Genomic DNA, 14,695 nt, shown 5'->3' with positions numbered 1-14,695 from the left:
GTCATTTGTAACACAAAGATTTTCAGTTGAATAATTTATTAAATGCCCCCTGGCTCCAAAACTCTATGAAACAAGGAAAAACAAAGTGTTAGCAGCCAGGCTGGCACATGCCTATAATCCCATTGGCCCAGAAGGCTGAGGCAGGAGGATCTCAAGTTAAAAACCAGTCTGGTCAACTTAGAAATGAAATAAAAAATAATAACCAATGGGCTGGGGATGTAGCTCAGTGGTAGAGCAAGCGCCCCTGGGTTCAATGCCCAGTACAAAAAGGTGGGGGTCGCTGGGGTTGTGGCTCAGTGTTAGAGCATTTGTCTAGCACATGTGAGGCATTGGATTAGATCCTCAGCAACACATAATAAATTAAATAAAGTTATTATTTTAAAAAAGTTTTTTTAAAAAAGTCTTAGCAGTCACACTAGAATACAAGGAGAGAATACAACAGTCATTAGTATGGCAATATGTAAAAACGTGGATGTGTAACCGATGTGATTCTGCAATCTGGGTAAAAATGGGAGTTCATAACCCACTTGAATCAAATGTATGAAATATGATATGTCAAGAGCTTTGTAATATTTTGAACAACCAATAAAAAAAAAAAAAAAAAAAACAAGGAGAGGCTTAATAGAAGACCCTGAGGTAGCTTGAAAGAAGAGGAAAGATTAAGCAACTACCTCCCCAAAGACCTTTTTTTTTTTTCCCCAGGAAACCCCAGGAGGGTTAGGCAAGGATACCAGAAAACTCTATCTGGGTTACTGGAGTGAAGCAGACCAGCACCAATGCCGCTACTAAAACGCAATCTTTGAACTACTAGAGCCACCCTAGTAGGGTTCTTCAGGCTTTACCCTCTAAAAGGCCTCCTGGGAGGGAGACACTGACCTCAGGAAGGAGGGTTCTAAAGGAGACTCCTCTGCTATTTCTGAGGGCGGTGTGGGGTGTATGGTTTTCAAATCTCTGCTTAGAACCAGAATTAGCTCTAGGTACCTCATTGCCCCAGTAGAGGGCAATGATGGGATGTATTTATAAAGATTATGTATGAGAAAACTCTTATGATAAATTGAAAGCTAAAGGTCCTTATGATAGGGTGTGAGAAGCACCTTGCTGTTGCTGCTCTCTGGAGGCACCAAGACTGAGACAAGCTGGGCTACAGAAGGCTGGAAGTAAAATTCACACAGAGCCAAACTGAATGAAGGGATCAAGGTTAACTTCAGAGGCAAATGTCCTGTTTCTCTGGACACAGCACAGGAGATTTTTAGCCAAATTTATGCCAAACAACTTACACATTCATGGTGGACTTCATGGGGTCAGGACAGGTGACTGCAAGAAGCATCTACTCCTATCAATGGTCCTGGCATTTAACTGGCCAGTTGCTCCCATCATTGTTTTCTGGCTGTGAAACATCGATTGCAATGCTAATTCATAAATGAGAACGAGTTTGTACGTTTTAGTCAGCTTTTTCACCTCTATGACCAAAAGACCAGACAAGAACAATCTTAGGGGAGGAAAATTTATTTGGGGTTCATGGTTTCAAAGATCCACAGATGGCTGACTCTTTTCCTTGGGACCTGAGGCGAGGCAGAACAAAATGGTGGAAGGGTGTGGCAGAAGAAAGCAACTGGGGACATGGCCACCAAGAAACAGAGAGAGCTTTGCTCAGCAAGGACAAAATATATAACTCAAAGGCACACCCCAAGGGACCCACCTCCTCTAGCCACACCTTCTCTGCCTATAAGTTACCACTCAGTTAATCCCTATCAGGGAATTAATGCACTGATTAGGTTGAACTTCTTATAACCCAATCATTTCACCTCTAAACTTTCTTGCATTGTCTCACACATGAGCTTTGGAGAGACACCTAATATTGAAACCATAACAGCTATATTTACATTACCAATTACTTTGTGAGCATATATAGCAATATATTTGGGGAAAAGAAGACAGAATAGATAACAGTAATACAAACAGTATAGAAGTCTGGGAAACTGTAGAGGCAACCTTGGGTTGGAAAAGCCAAAAGAGAAACCAGAAGCATGTGAAGACTTCAGGTCAGTGTCCTGTTCCTGAGCAGCTCTGGAGAACAACAGGCTGATTTGTCTGTTTCTCTTGTCTGTTTGCCTGGGATCTGAGATCTTGGCAAAGAGGCAATAATCAGTGCAGGCAAGTTAGGTGAGTCTCAGATTGAGGCAGAAGTTTTGTCCGAAGCTTCCAGAAGTTATAACAAATTCCTTTAAGAGGGATTCTCTTCTAAGAGGGGTTCCTGGCTCTAAAGATTCATGGGAATACCTTGGACCCTGGTTTATAAGCTCAGAGTCTTAGAGTTACATCTCATGGAATCCAGTTGCCACACTCCTGGGAGTCCCACTCTCTTCCCAATGATTGTCCCTGTCCTGCTAGATCTATTTTTGTTACTTTGCAATGCTTTGGGTTTTTCTCAGGTACCCATCCCCACCATGATCTTATCTCGATGTGTTGACTGTCTTCCTTTGTTTCAGATTCCTGGATTTGTCCTCATGAGGGAGAGGACATAGTCTTCAACCTGACCAGAGCTGAAACATGTGGCTACCCTCACATTCCTGCTGCAGCCTTTAATTTACAAGACTGCACACAACCTTCAGACCTCCCGGGGATGACCATGATGTCAATGATAAAAACAATCAGAGCTAATATTTCCTAAGGGATTTCTTTGTCCCAGGCACTATTCCAAATTCTCTATGCCTATATCTCATTTTTTGGCATGCAAGGAACTTTCCTAATACACCATTCCCATGACTAGCCTATCTTCCTCATTCACTCATTTTTGTGTGTGTGTGTGTGTGTGTGTGTGTGTGACTTTAACCCAGAGCCTGTGCATACTAGGCAAGTGCTCTACCACTGAGCTACATTCCCAGCCCTTTAAAAAAAATGCTTATTTTGAGGCAGGGTCTTACTAAGATGCTGAGGCTGGCCTCCAACTGGTGAATCTACTGCTTTAGCCTCCTGAGCAGCTGGGATTATAGCTGTGTACCTCTATGCCTGATGTGCCTGGCCTCACCTTATTCTTAAAGAGAAATATTGGTCAGAGATACAAACCCACAAAGATCATATGAAGGACCTCATTAAGGCCAGTGTACTCCTATCCCAGACTCTAGAACACAGATAAACACAAAGTCACAAGATAAACGCCTTCTATATTTAATTAAACTATTTTTTTGAGGGCGGCAGTATGGGAAGTGATTTAAAATATTATATTCATAGAAAATAAAACTGTGTGCTTGGGAATATCAAAAAATTCAAAGAAATTACATATATTTTTACAACTTTAAATATATTTATGTTGAAATAATTTCAAATTAAAAGTTTCAGAAATAGCACACAGAATTCCTCTACATGCATCATCTCAATTCCCCAATTGCTGACATTTATGAGCCATTTGAGAATGAGTTACAGACTCGATACCCATGACTCCTTAATACTTCAGGGACTATTCCTTAATTACAAGCACTGTTGTATACATAATCACAGTGCAGCTATGAAAACTAGGAAAGTAACATAAATCCATCATGATAACAAGTGAAATTTTAAGACAACATCTATGATATCCATGCATAAGCTTATTTTATAAATATTATTTAAGTGAAAGAAAGACTTAAGGAAAGTTCATGCTTTGGGGGCATGATTTTGGATATTTTATTTAATTTTCCTTTGCCATTGCTAGCACTTCAGGGGAAAGTCTGGGAACCATCGCTCTGATTTACCACAAAAACTGAACACAGGATATGCCAACCTTGAGGATAGAGAATGGGGACCCTTACCTTAGATAAAATGCCTCAGGATGTGTCAGGCTCACCTTGAGCACTACCAGATGGGTTTTTTCTGTCCTTGAGTAGCAGACGGAGGTGAAGGCTGTTACTCTTGCTGTATGTCCTTATTTATATCTCAAATAGCCAGGGTCATGCTTGACTAGTTTATCATTGTTAATGGTTTGGATATGAGTTGTCTCTTGAAAAGCTCATGGGACAATGAAGGAATTTTTAGAGGTAAAGTGATTAGGTTATGAGCTGTAACCTAATCGACGTATAATCTGAATAGATTACTGGGTGGTAACTAAAGGCAGGTGGGGCATGACTGGAGGAAGTAGGTCTTGGGGATTATATTTTGTACCTGGCTCCACACTCCTCTCCCCCTGCTGCCAGGCTGCCAAGAAGTGAGCAGCTTTCTTTCCTCCAGCATGCCCTTTCATCATTATGTTCTATCTCATCTCCAGCCCAGAGCAATGGATCTGGTCAATCATGGACTGGACCTCTGAAACCATGAGTCCAAAATAAACTTTTCCTCCTCTGAGCTGCTCTTGTCTGATATTTTGGTTACAGTGATGAAAACTGACCAACACAGTCCTCAAGTCCTTGAGTGCTGTTTTCTTTGCCTTCTGACTGATACAATAGGAGTATTCAGGTGAAGGGTGGAAGTGCAAATATGTCAGGATCATGGGCATTCAACACTCTTTTTGGGTGAGCAGGGTTTTTCCCTCAAATCTGGGAGTCTGCCCATTTGCAGATTGATTTGCTGTCTATGTATGGTGAATTTGACCTTGGGAAATAATCCATTTGGGATCATTAATTAGAGTTCCAGTTTGGAAACATCACTAGACTAATTTTAAAAATCTAAATTCTTGCCTAAACTAGTCATGCAATCTTGGGCACATGTTTAAGTTAACTGTGTCTTATTTTTCTCATTTTCTAAATGAGAAAGGCAGAATTAGATAATTTCTGAGTCACTAGACAAGACATCTTGCAACATCATAATTTTATGGCTATCTACTAAAAGAGTCTCAAGCCATGCAGATGTGATATTCCATTTTGTGACAAATGCCATGGCCCAAGTAAGAATTTATACTAATTCATGCTAGGTTCAGTTCATGTTTTAAATGTGTAGGTTCAATTAAGTTTTCATGTAAAAGCTATAGAAAGTAATGACCATGATGTTTTCCCAAAGTTATTTATCGATTGGAAAGCAGTGGAGGATCATGAGCCATGAACATTGGTGGAGAGTTTTAGTAATAAAAGATGAACTAGAAAATGGAGCTGAATCAGAGGGAGAGAAAAATATAAATGGTCTTTCATGATGGAGGTGAGGGATACTAAAGTCACTTAAGGCTTAAATATCTCAGGAGGGGAAGTTGTAAATGTCATCAGAGCCTGCTCTCCATCAATTGCTGTGATAATTGAACCCTTTGGATAGGAGTGGTCACAGAGGGTACCATCAAAAATTAGTGGCCCTCAGTCTCCTGACTTCTTTTCATATCTTTGGATTCTTGGATTTATGGAGGGCAGAGCTAAGAAAAACTTCTCTTAAGTAAAGTTGTCTTAACAGAAATTTTATTATTATTATTTTTTTAATGCTGGGGATTGAACCCAGGGCCTTGTGCATGTGAGGCAAGCACTCTACCAACTGAGCTATATCCCCAGGCCTTAAAAGAAAAAAAGAATTTAAGAGAGAGAGAGAGAGAGAGAATTTTTTAATATTTATTTTTTAGTTTTCGGCGGACACAACATCTTTATTTGTATGTGGTGCTGAGGATCGAACCCGGGCTGCATGCATGCCAGGCCAGCGCTCTACCGCTTGAGCCACATCCCCAGCCCAACAGAAATTCTTGATAGACATTTTTCCCCTTTCCCATTGAATGCACCCTCAACCTCTGAAAATGATCTTACCTAGAAAAATTAACGCATATTGTCTTTTTGTATCTGATCTTGAAACTTACTTTTTTTTTGAATAGGAGATTTTCGGGCAAGTGGACGATGAAGAGGTATTTGGCTTACTTTGTTTCAATCCTTTGTTCTGCCTAGAAGTTGGGCCTACTCCTCTCATCACAGGTTTGACCTCTCCACATTTGACACCATGGTAATAAATACATTATTAAAAAGTGCTAATGCTTCTCCAACTTTCCCTACAAGCCAGCCACTAAGTGCTTCATATGCCTTATTGCATTTAATCCATATAATACTCTTAGAAAGGTGGTATCTATGGATGAGGAAACTCCCACCTCCCTAAGTTAAGAGGCATTTCTGTCATAGTGTATATATTTTTTAATTATGGTGATATCTTTTGTTACCTCTCCTTTGTAAACTGTGGGCTTTCTAGCCATGTGGGCTTTCTCATGCTTCTGTGGTTTCATGGATGCTACAAGCTTACTGGCTTTGGAGTCTCCCAGAGGTAAACACCTAGGCAAAAATTGTAATTGCCCTTCTTTCTGCCTCTTTTTTTAAATTAAAAAATATATTTAGTTGTAGATGCATATGATACCTTTATTTATTTATTTTCATGTGGTGCTGAGGATGGAACCCAGTGCCTCACTTATGCTAGGCAAGGGCTTTACCACTGAGCCACAAGCCCAGCCCTCTTTTTGCTTCTTGATGGTGGAATGGGGGAAGGAGGAGGACTTTAAAATGAGAATCTGAAGTCTTTGAGCACTTTGAAACCCAGTCATCCAGGAGCTCAGAAGAAATGTGGTGAAATGGGTCAAAGTTCTCCCAAAGAGAAACCCCCGGGTGTTGCTACTGGTGTGCTTTTTGCTACCATAGCTCAAGTGTTCTCTCCCGGAGCCACTGACAACATAAAAAGGGCCAAAAAAATCAATGTGAAGAGAAGAGTCCCAATTTCAAGGGCATTTCCTCTTTCGACACCCTGCCCTTTCAGTCAGAAGCCTTCTCTTTACATTCATCCTGTTAGTTCTCTTCATAGTATCAATGGCTCTTTTACTGCAGTATGTGGAGACTTCTGGGAATTAAGGAGCTGTAGAAGTCTCCTACCTAATCTGTCTCAGATAGTTAGTTGCTTTCCTAGGAAAGCCAGCTCACTTCTGCTCTACTTCTAGGGTTATGTTCTTTACTGGACTTCATTTATGCTCCTTGGATCCAGATTGAAACAATTTTCTTTAAAATTATCTAGTCAAGGGTGGGTCTCAGTCCCCTGGATCCCCTGTCTTCCACCCACCTCCAGGATCCCACCCCTGAAACAGAAATCTTTCATAACTCATCAGTCTACTTTTTCATTTCTTTAACTTTCCCCTCCATTCTTTAACTTTCAAGTAAGAATGCATCGAGGTTCAGCCAACCTGGGTTTTTGGCCCAAATTATTTTTATCTTGAACTTCACTAGCCAAATGCCTGTTTCAACATTATACCTGGCATCGCTAAACTTGACTTTGATCAAGATCATTTGAGGGAATGGGTAACTGTGAAATACAATGAGCTAAAACAGCAGTTTTGAGAACAAGGCAGGACATTTGGATTCACTGTTAACATCAAAGTGTCACTTTCAACTATTGGTGAGATATTGGAGTGAAATTCCCCTTATGAACTTTTAAAAGTTTTGAAAATCTGTCATCAACTGGAAGTATAAATACATATTTATTATTATAAGAAAAATTATTTTGGCAGGGGTTGTGGCTCCACGGTAGAGCGCTCACCTAGCACATGCGAGGCCCTGGGTTGGATCCTCAGCACCACATAAAAACAAATAAACAAAATAAAGGTATTGTGTACAACTAAAAAACTAATATTAAAAAAAAGAAAAGAAAAATTATTTTAATAATTAATGGCTGTAAAAGCCTATAATAATATTATATATAAAATAATTCCTAAAATTTTTCACCTAATCAAAAAAGACAAAATTAGTTCACAGGTAATATAAATAATAGGGGAAAGTATGTTAGCTATATAACCTGAGGAAGAACTTTATGTATTTCTTGAGCCCAAAGTATTTATAACAATTTAATAAATGATACAAGTGCTATTTAATTTAATGAAGAGCACATGGAAGAATAATAGAAATTATGTTGTCATTCTATCTATGATTTAATTATATGATAATATTTTATTTTATATTTTTAGTCCCTGGGATTGAACCCAGGGGAGCTTAACAACAGAGTCATATCCACAGCCCTTTTTATGTTTTATTTTGAGACAGAGTATTGCTAAGTTGCTTGGGAACTTGCTAAGTTGCTGAGGCTGGCCTTGAACTTTTGATCTTCTTGCCTCAGACACCTGAGTCTCTAGGATTACAGGTGTGAGCACCCCATTGATAACCTTTTTAGAATACAGTGGTGTATTAGCATTTATCATGTAAATAAATCACCCTTAAGAATCCTTAATAGCTATGTATTTTGGAGGATTTTAATTCACTTCCATAAACTAAAGCACATAGATCTTAAGTGTACAGTTCAATGAGTTTTCACACTGTAATCTCCAGCTTCTCAGAAGACACCCCCATACCACTTCCCAGTTAGTACTTCCCCAAGGCTGTAATTATTCCAGCCTCTGTCACCACCGATTACCTTAGAACTTTTGTTTTTTGCATGAGTGCACACTGTGTGCACCCATGTGTGTTCCTGGAGATCAAACCCAGGACCTTGTGCATGCTAGGTAAGTGCTCTACAGCTGAGATATACTACAGCCCCATTTAGAATTCTTTTAAAGTGTTTAATAGTATTTAGATAGTGAGTCAAGAAAGAAGTCCAATTGAATGTCTTTTTTTTTAGAGAGAGAGAGAGAGAGAATTTTTTAATATTTATTATTTAGTTTTTGGTGGACACAACATCTTTATTTTATTTTTATGTGGTGCTGAGGATTGAACCCAGCGACCGGCGCATGCCAGGCAAGTGCGCTGGTTGAGCCACATCCCCAGCCCCAATTGAATGTCTTTTCATTCTGTTAGGATGCACTGAAAGCATAATTTTAGCAAGTTCAAAATTTTGTAAGGAGGATGTCTATATACAAAACTATAATATCCATAAGAACAAGCATCAGTAAAGAATATAAAAAGAGATGTGAAAAAAGAATAAAACGAAGAGAAAAAAACTCAGGTGCCCACAAATATCTTGTCTTTTTATGCATTTTAGTTGCAAATTATCTATTTAGAATGATAAATGTATAGTACGGTGACTACAAGACTACAAAATAAGGATTTAGGATGAAACTTCAGATTTATGTGAGTATTCCAGAAGCCCATTCTAGGATGGCAATGCTCTGTTTCCAGGAAATAGAGACTTTCACACTCAGTTGTGTGGCATTTGGCCACAATGTGCAGTTAGTGCTCCTCTACTTTCCAGCCTGTGAAGGCTAACTCCTCAACTTACTGGCCTCACATTCTGTCTGAATTGTTCAGTGTTCTGTTCCCCAAGGCTGTAATTATTCCAGCCTCTTTCTCTCTTTTTGGTACTAGGGCTTGAACCCAGGGGCACTTAACCAGTGAGCACATCCCCAGCCCTTTTTAATATTTTTATTTAGAGACAGGGTCTCACTGAGTTGGTTAGGGTCTTGCCAAGTTGCTGAGGCTGGCTTTGAACTTGCTATCCTCCTGTCTCAGCCTTCCCAGCCACTGGGATTATTGGTGTACACCACCTCGCCCAGCCTATCCTTTCTTTTGATCATCCTCCTTCTACCTTCTCCCTGGTCTCTAGCAGGACCCTGCTTCAGGGCTCATCCTCTAACCCATGCATGGGCTTCACTTTAGTAGAATAAAGTCCTTGGGAGACTTGCATGGGGTATTTGCCCTGGTCTGCTATTTGTCAAAGGTGGATATTGCTACTATCACCACTATGACTCGTTGCCATTACCCATTTAAGAGCTTCTTAAATATCACTTCTAAATCTTCCTGCAATCCTGTTTGGTAGATAGAACTTTTCCCACTTTGCTTTGTGGACAGACCTGCAGAAATGTTCAGTAATTTGCTCAAGGTCACATAGCCAGGAACAACTGGGAAAGGATTTACACCCACTTCTTTCAGGACCCAAAGTTTTTCGGGTTCTGGTTAGGAGTGTGTGGAGCAGGGCTGGGGAGGGATGAGTAGAACCCTCTACAGGGCTGGGAAGGTCTAGCAGTGTGATTGGGTCTGAAACACGGTGGGCAGGGGACACAGTGCAGTTTGGGACAGTGATGAAGGAAGAGAGAAGGGGCTGGTAATGGTCAGGGATGCAGGCAATGCAGAAGGGGCTTTTAGGACTGAGCCAATATAAAGCCAGAGCTTCTGTAGCTCTGTTCACTAGAAGCAGCAATGGTGGCTGCAGCCGAGGGGGACAAGGAGGCGGCATTTCCACATCTCAGCCCCTCAGTCTTGGGCAGGCTGCCAGCCCGGAGAGCCAGGGAAGCACTGAGGCAGGGAGATCATTATCACGAGGAAGGAAGCTCTGGCAGCTCCACCAGGCTGTTTGTGACAAGCAGGCTCTGGGCCACGGAAGTCCCTTAAGGTCAAGGGAAATGTGATCCCAGAACAGAGGGATGAAGCTGGGACACTCTCCTTACCCTATGCCTTCAGGCCAAAGGGATCTACCCAGAAACCAGGCCCAGAGCCCAGGTCAGAATAGCAGTGGGCTAGAGAAGGGGGAGGGGCAGTTAGAGAGGGAGAATGAATCAAGATCCCTGGGCACCTTATAAAAAGATCTCTTGGCTGGAGAGGTAATGACCTTGATTGCAGCCAACACGGGGTAACTGGCTCTGTAGGACTCTCAGTACTCCTTTCGGCATGGGTGAACTCTAACCTACTTCTCCTCTTGTACCTATATTGGTCTGCTTTTGTACCCAGTCGGTTTAGTAGCACTGTGTTGAGATTCAGGACATCAATTTTCAATTCCAGGTGCTGCTTCTAACCAATCAGACAAGCTCTTTAATTGATTAAGCCTTCTGAAATCTCAATTTCCTCATCCATAAAGGAGGCAAGCAATCCCTGTCAGGATTCCTGTGGATATATTGTGAAAAGTGTGACGTGTTATATAAATATCATGTGGCATTTCTTTGTCTTCCTCTTTCCTTCCGACCCCCTCTCCCCATACAGGTGACCTCCACATCAGAGCTGGGAAGACTTCTGTTTTAGGAATGGAAACAGAGCTGTCTATAAATTCTACTCACCCCTTCTCCATTTATTTCCTCTCTTATCATGCTGTCATGACAAGATGGGATGAGGGAGAGATGTTTAAAGGTATAGACCAGGGAACTTATGAACCTGAGTTTGCTCAGCCCCTCTCTTGGGGATAAGTTTCTGAGAAAACAGCAATAAAAAGATGAAAGACCATCTTCTCGGAGCTCAGCCCACCAACGTATCAGCCTCAGCTCCCTGTCAGCTTCTCCAAAGAGCCTGAACCAGGAAGAGCCCTCAGAGATGAAAGGAAGACAACACTCTAGGTGGAGAAGGAGCCAAGGAGGATCGGTGCAGAGGCCTAGAGAAGGAATTAAGACCCAACCAAAGAGTCAGAAAGTCTGGAAACCTGAAGGACTTCATCCAAGTGCACCGGAACCAACTGAAATTTCTCAGAGTCCCCTTTCTGGGGAGGTTCACAGGCTACTATGTAAGGTGCATTCAGACGCTTCTCTTTGTACCTACAGTTCGGATACTTCCCTGAGGTGAGTGTACACATGGTGAGGGGCACAGGTCCTGGGCTCTGGTGGCAGTTTTTATGGTTGTTCTTGCAGGTTATGTTGGCGGTCTGGCAGGTGGTGGCCACATTGGAGAAGGATTCATGCAGGAAGGTGTTGAGGTTTTTGCAGTGTTTTGTGAACTTGTTGACGTGACCCATGGCTGAGTTGCATGCTTGCGGCTTGGGCTGCACGTGCTGAGTTTCAAACCACTGAGATGAGGTCATGTTCTTGGGTTTGGCACTGACTGGGGCCTCAGGTACCCACAGTCCCAGCAGCAGGAGTAGCAGCAGGGGGTAGAATCCTGGTCTGGCTGGTGTCATCTCTCCCGAGAGGACCTGTCAGGATGGAAGGCTGGGTTTGCTAGGAACAGACAGCAGAGGTATTCAGAAGTATGCAGTTGAGAATACTGCTTTCCTTTATCTGCTTATTCTAGCTAATCTCTCTACCATACCATGTCTCTCTTTTTCTTTATTTCTTTTTTTGGTACCAGAGATTGAACCCAGGGATCCCTAACCACTGAACCACATCCCCAGTCCTTTTAATTTTTGAGACAGAGTCTCACTAAGTTGCTTAAGGCTTCACTAAATTGCTGAGGCTGGCTTTGAACTTGTGATTCTTTCTGCCTCAGGCTCCCAAGCCACTGAATTACAGGTGTGCACCCCCAGGCCCTGCTTACCATACTGTGTCTCCTTTCCTCACTGTCTCATCTCCTTTTCTCCCTCTGTGTGCCCACAGCTACTGTGACCCCATCCCCTAAATCTATGGCCTCATTCCCCTTGTCTCCCTACCTTCCAGCCTTCTGTCCCCATTGCCTCTCTTTCTTTGTTCTGCCTTCTCTTCTTCAGGCCTCATTCTCCCTGTGTCCTCATGTTTCTGTGACTGTGTTTCATCCCCTCCATATCTCCAACTCCAAATCCTCATGTCCCCATTGTTTTTCTATCTCATACCTCCATCTTTAACATCACTGTCCCTCACTCTACCTCCCTCACCCCCATGTATCCTCATCTCCCCTAACCTGAGTCCCTCCTTTGTCCATCTGCTCGTTCTTCATCTGGTCAGAACCATCCTTCCTTCTCCATCCTTTCATGTCACAGTATCTTGCTGCAGGCCTCACCTCCCTACTGAGTCCTCGTGTGGTTACTCCCGTTCAGGGGGCTGAGGCTGTATCCAACTCTGCTGGGCTGTCAGACCTCTGAGAGCCTCTGCTCACTGCTAACTCCTTAAGAGCCGATCTGAGCTATGCTGCTTCTGCTTGGGGGTGAACTGGAGAACTTCCCTGGGGTGAGATCAGGAAATGAATCAGGTTCATGCCTCTCCACTTACATATCCTAAATAAGTGGATGCCTATAGAGCTGCTGAACCTGCCTAAACGTGTTCAGCAATGAGGAAGCTTGAATCCATAAATTCAAAGAGTATACAGTAATTGGACCCTGGCCACATGGTTTTAATGACTGTTTAATAAAGCACCTGATCAAGGTGTCAACCCAAATGAATTTCAGGGAGAGCTGTCATCTCTTCCTACATACACCACTGGTTCATGATTCGGGGAAGAGTCAATCAGTGGTGTTAAGGATTGTTTTTGCTCTGACCCGAGGAACAGGTAGAATAGCTTAGAAGGTCAGTTTGTATGGTTTCATGTCAGGCAGGTGTACGGCTTATCTTTTGGAGATGCTGGAGGAGACAAGGGAAGTGGATGACTCATCCCAGTCACAATGCTCAGCACCACCCCCGGAACTCAGCTGTGCTCAGGTGATTCATTTCTCTGGGCCTCTGCAATTCCAGGTGCTGACCAAGGGCACCTGACTTTATGGGAGAAGGTGCCCAACACCTCTCATTCTTTCTCTTTCCCTCCGTATTTCATTGAAAGTTGCAAAACTTAATCATTACCAAAATGATTACATTTGAAATGCTGCCCTGCCCCAGCCCTTCCTTCACAGAGTAATTCCTATTTCTCCTGATGGTTACAGCCTGGGTAGGGGCTGCTCCAGGGACTCCCATGACAGTATGACACTTCAGAAAACAGTCAGTTAGAGAAGCATCATCATCTGTGGAGGGGAAGGCCTGGGAAACCAAGATGAATAGTATTTTTGTTTTCAGAGTTCACCTGTAAATAGAAGGTAATCTCAGCCAGGTGTGGTGAGACACGCCTGTAATCCCAGTGGCTCAGAAGACTCAAAATCACCAGTGAGACCCTGTCTCAAAATAAAAAATTATAAAAGGGTTTGGGATGTGGCTCAATGACAGTGGCTAAGTACCCCTGGGTTCAGTCCCTGGTACAAAAAAAAAAAAAAAAAAAAGAGTATTTTCAGGTTCAGCTTTTGTATTTTCAATTTATTTGTATTGTCAACAGATATTTACTGATATTTACTTCTATGTGGCAAGGTACTTGGGATACTTCTGTGAACAAAAAAAGATCAAAGTCCCTGAATTTCTGGAGCTTACATTTCATTGAGGAAAGACATTAAAAAAATAAATATAGGCTGGGCGTGGTGGCCCACACTTGTAATCCCAGCGACTAGGGTGGTGAGATAGGAGGATTGCAGGTTCAAAGCCAGCCTCAGCAATGGTGAAGTGCTCAGTGAGACCCTGTCTCTAAATAATAAAAATATGGCTGGGGATGTGACTCAGTGGTCCAATGCCCCTGAGTTCAATCCCCAGTACCATAAATAAATAAATAAATAAATAAATAAATAAAGCCAGGCATGGTGGCATACATCTGTAATTCCAGTGGCTGGGAAGGCCAAGGAAGGAGGATCACAGGTTCAAACCAGCCTCAGCAACTTAGGGAGACCCTAAGCAACTTAATGAGACCCTTTCTCTAAATTAAAAAATAAAAATATAGGGGCTGGAGTTGTGGCTCAGTGGTAACATGCTTGCCTCGCATGTGTGAGGCACTGGGTTTGATTCTCAGCCCCACATACAAATAAACAAAATAAAGGTCCATCAACAACTTAAAAATATTTTTTAAAAATTAAATAAATAAAAATATAAACAGGCTGGGGGTGCTGGGGTTGTAACTCAGTGGTGGAACACGTGCTTCGTACTTGTCAGGCACTGGGTTCGATCCTCAGTGCCACATTAAAATAAAAAATAAATCAAGGTATTATGTCCATCTAAAACTAAAGATATTTTTTAAAAAGGGGAGGCTGGGGATATAGCACAGTGGTTAAAGTGCCCCTGGGTTCAATCTCCAGTACCAAAATAAGTAAATAAATAACTACACTTTGCTCAAAGTGATAATTGCTAAGAAAAAAATATAGAACAGGATAGGGGTTGGTGGGTAGTGATTTTTGAGAAGGGTCATTGAAG

At 42.1% G+C, this 14,695-nt stretch overlaps 2 protein-coding genes across 9 annotated transcripts in view; one reads left to right on the top strand and one right to left on the bottom strand.

The window, feature by feature from the left end:
• Rnase13 (ribonuclease A family member 13 (inactive)) overlaps window positions 1-14,695 on the top strand; it is a 41,438-nt gene that overhangs the window by 18,160 nt on the left and 8,583 nt on the right. For 3 of the 8 annotated variants that reach the window (XM_071607731.1, XM_071607733.1, XM_071607730.1), the window contains exons 2-3: window positions 5,753-5,877; window positions 10,806-11,371. The gene's annotated coding sequence lies outside the window, so the exon portion shown is untranslated. Of the gene's footprint in view, window positions 1-4,794; window positions 4,856-5,752; window positions 5,878-9,874; window positions 10,329-10,805; window positions 11,372-14,695 lie in introns of those variants that run through there. The other 5 variants (XM_071607735.1, XM_071607734.1, XM_071607732.1 and 2 more) reach the window with 4 other exon arrangements.
• On the bottom strand, window positions 11,195-11,706 carry LOC114080781 (ribonuclease 7-like). The gene has a single exon (XM_027922399.2). The coding sequence runs from the start codon at window positions 11,704-11,706 to the stop codon at window positions 11,200-11,202; it is 507 nt and encodes a 168-aa protein (XP_027778200.2). The 3' UTR covers window positions 11,195-11,199.

The sequence above is a fragment of the Marmota flaviventris genome, chromosome 2, assembly GCF_047511675.1.
Source record: "Marmota flaviventris isolate mMarFla1 chromosome 2, mMarFla1.hap1, whole genome shotgun sequence".
Lineage (NCBI taxonomy): Eukaryota > Metazoa > Chordata > Mammalia > Rodentia > Sciuridae > Marmota > Marmota flaviventris.
The sequence above is the reverse complement of the archived record's forward strand: the minus strand, read 5'-3'. Positions and strand labels throughout refer to the sequence as shown.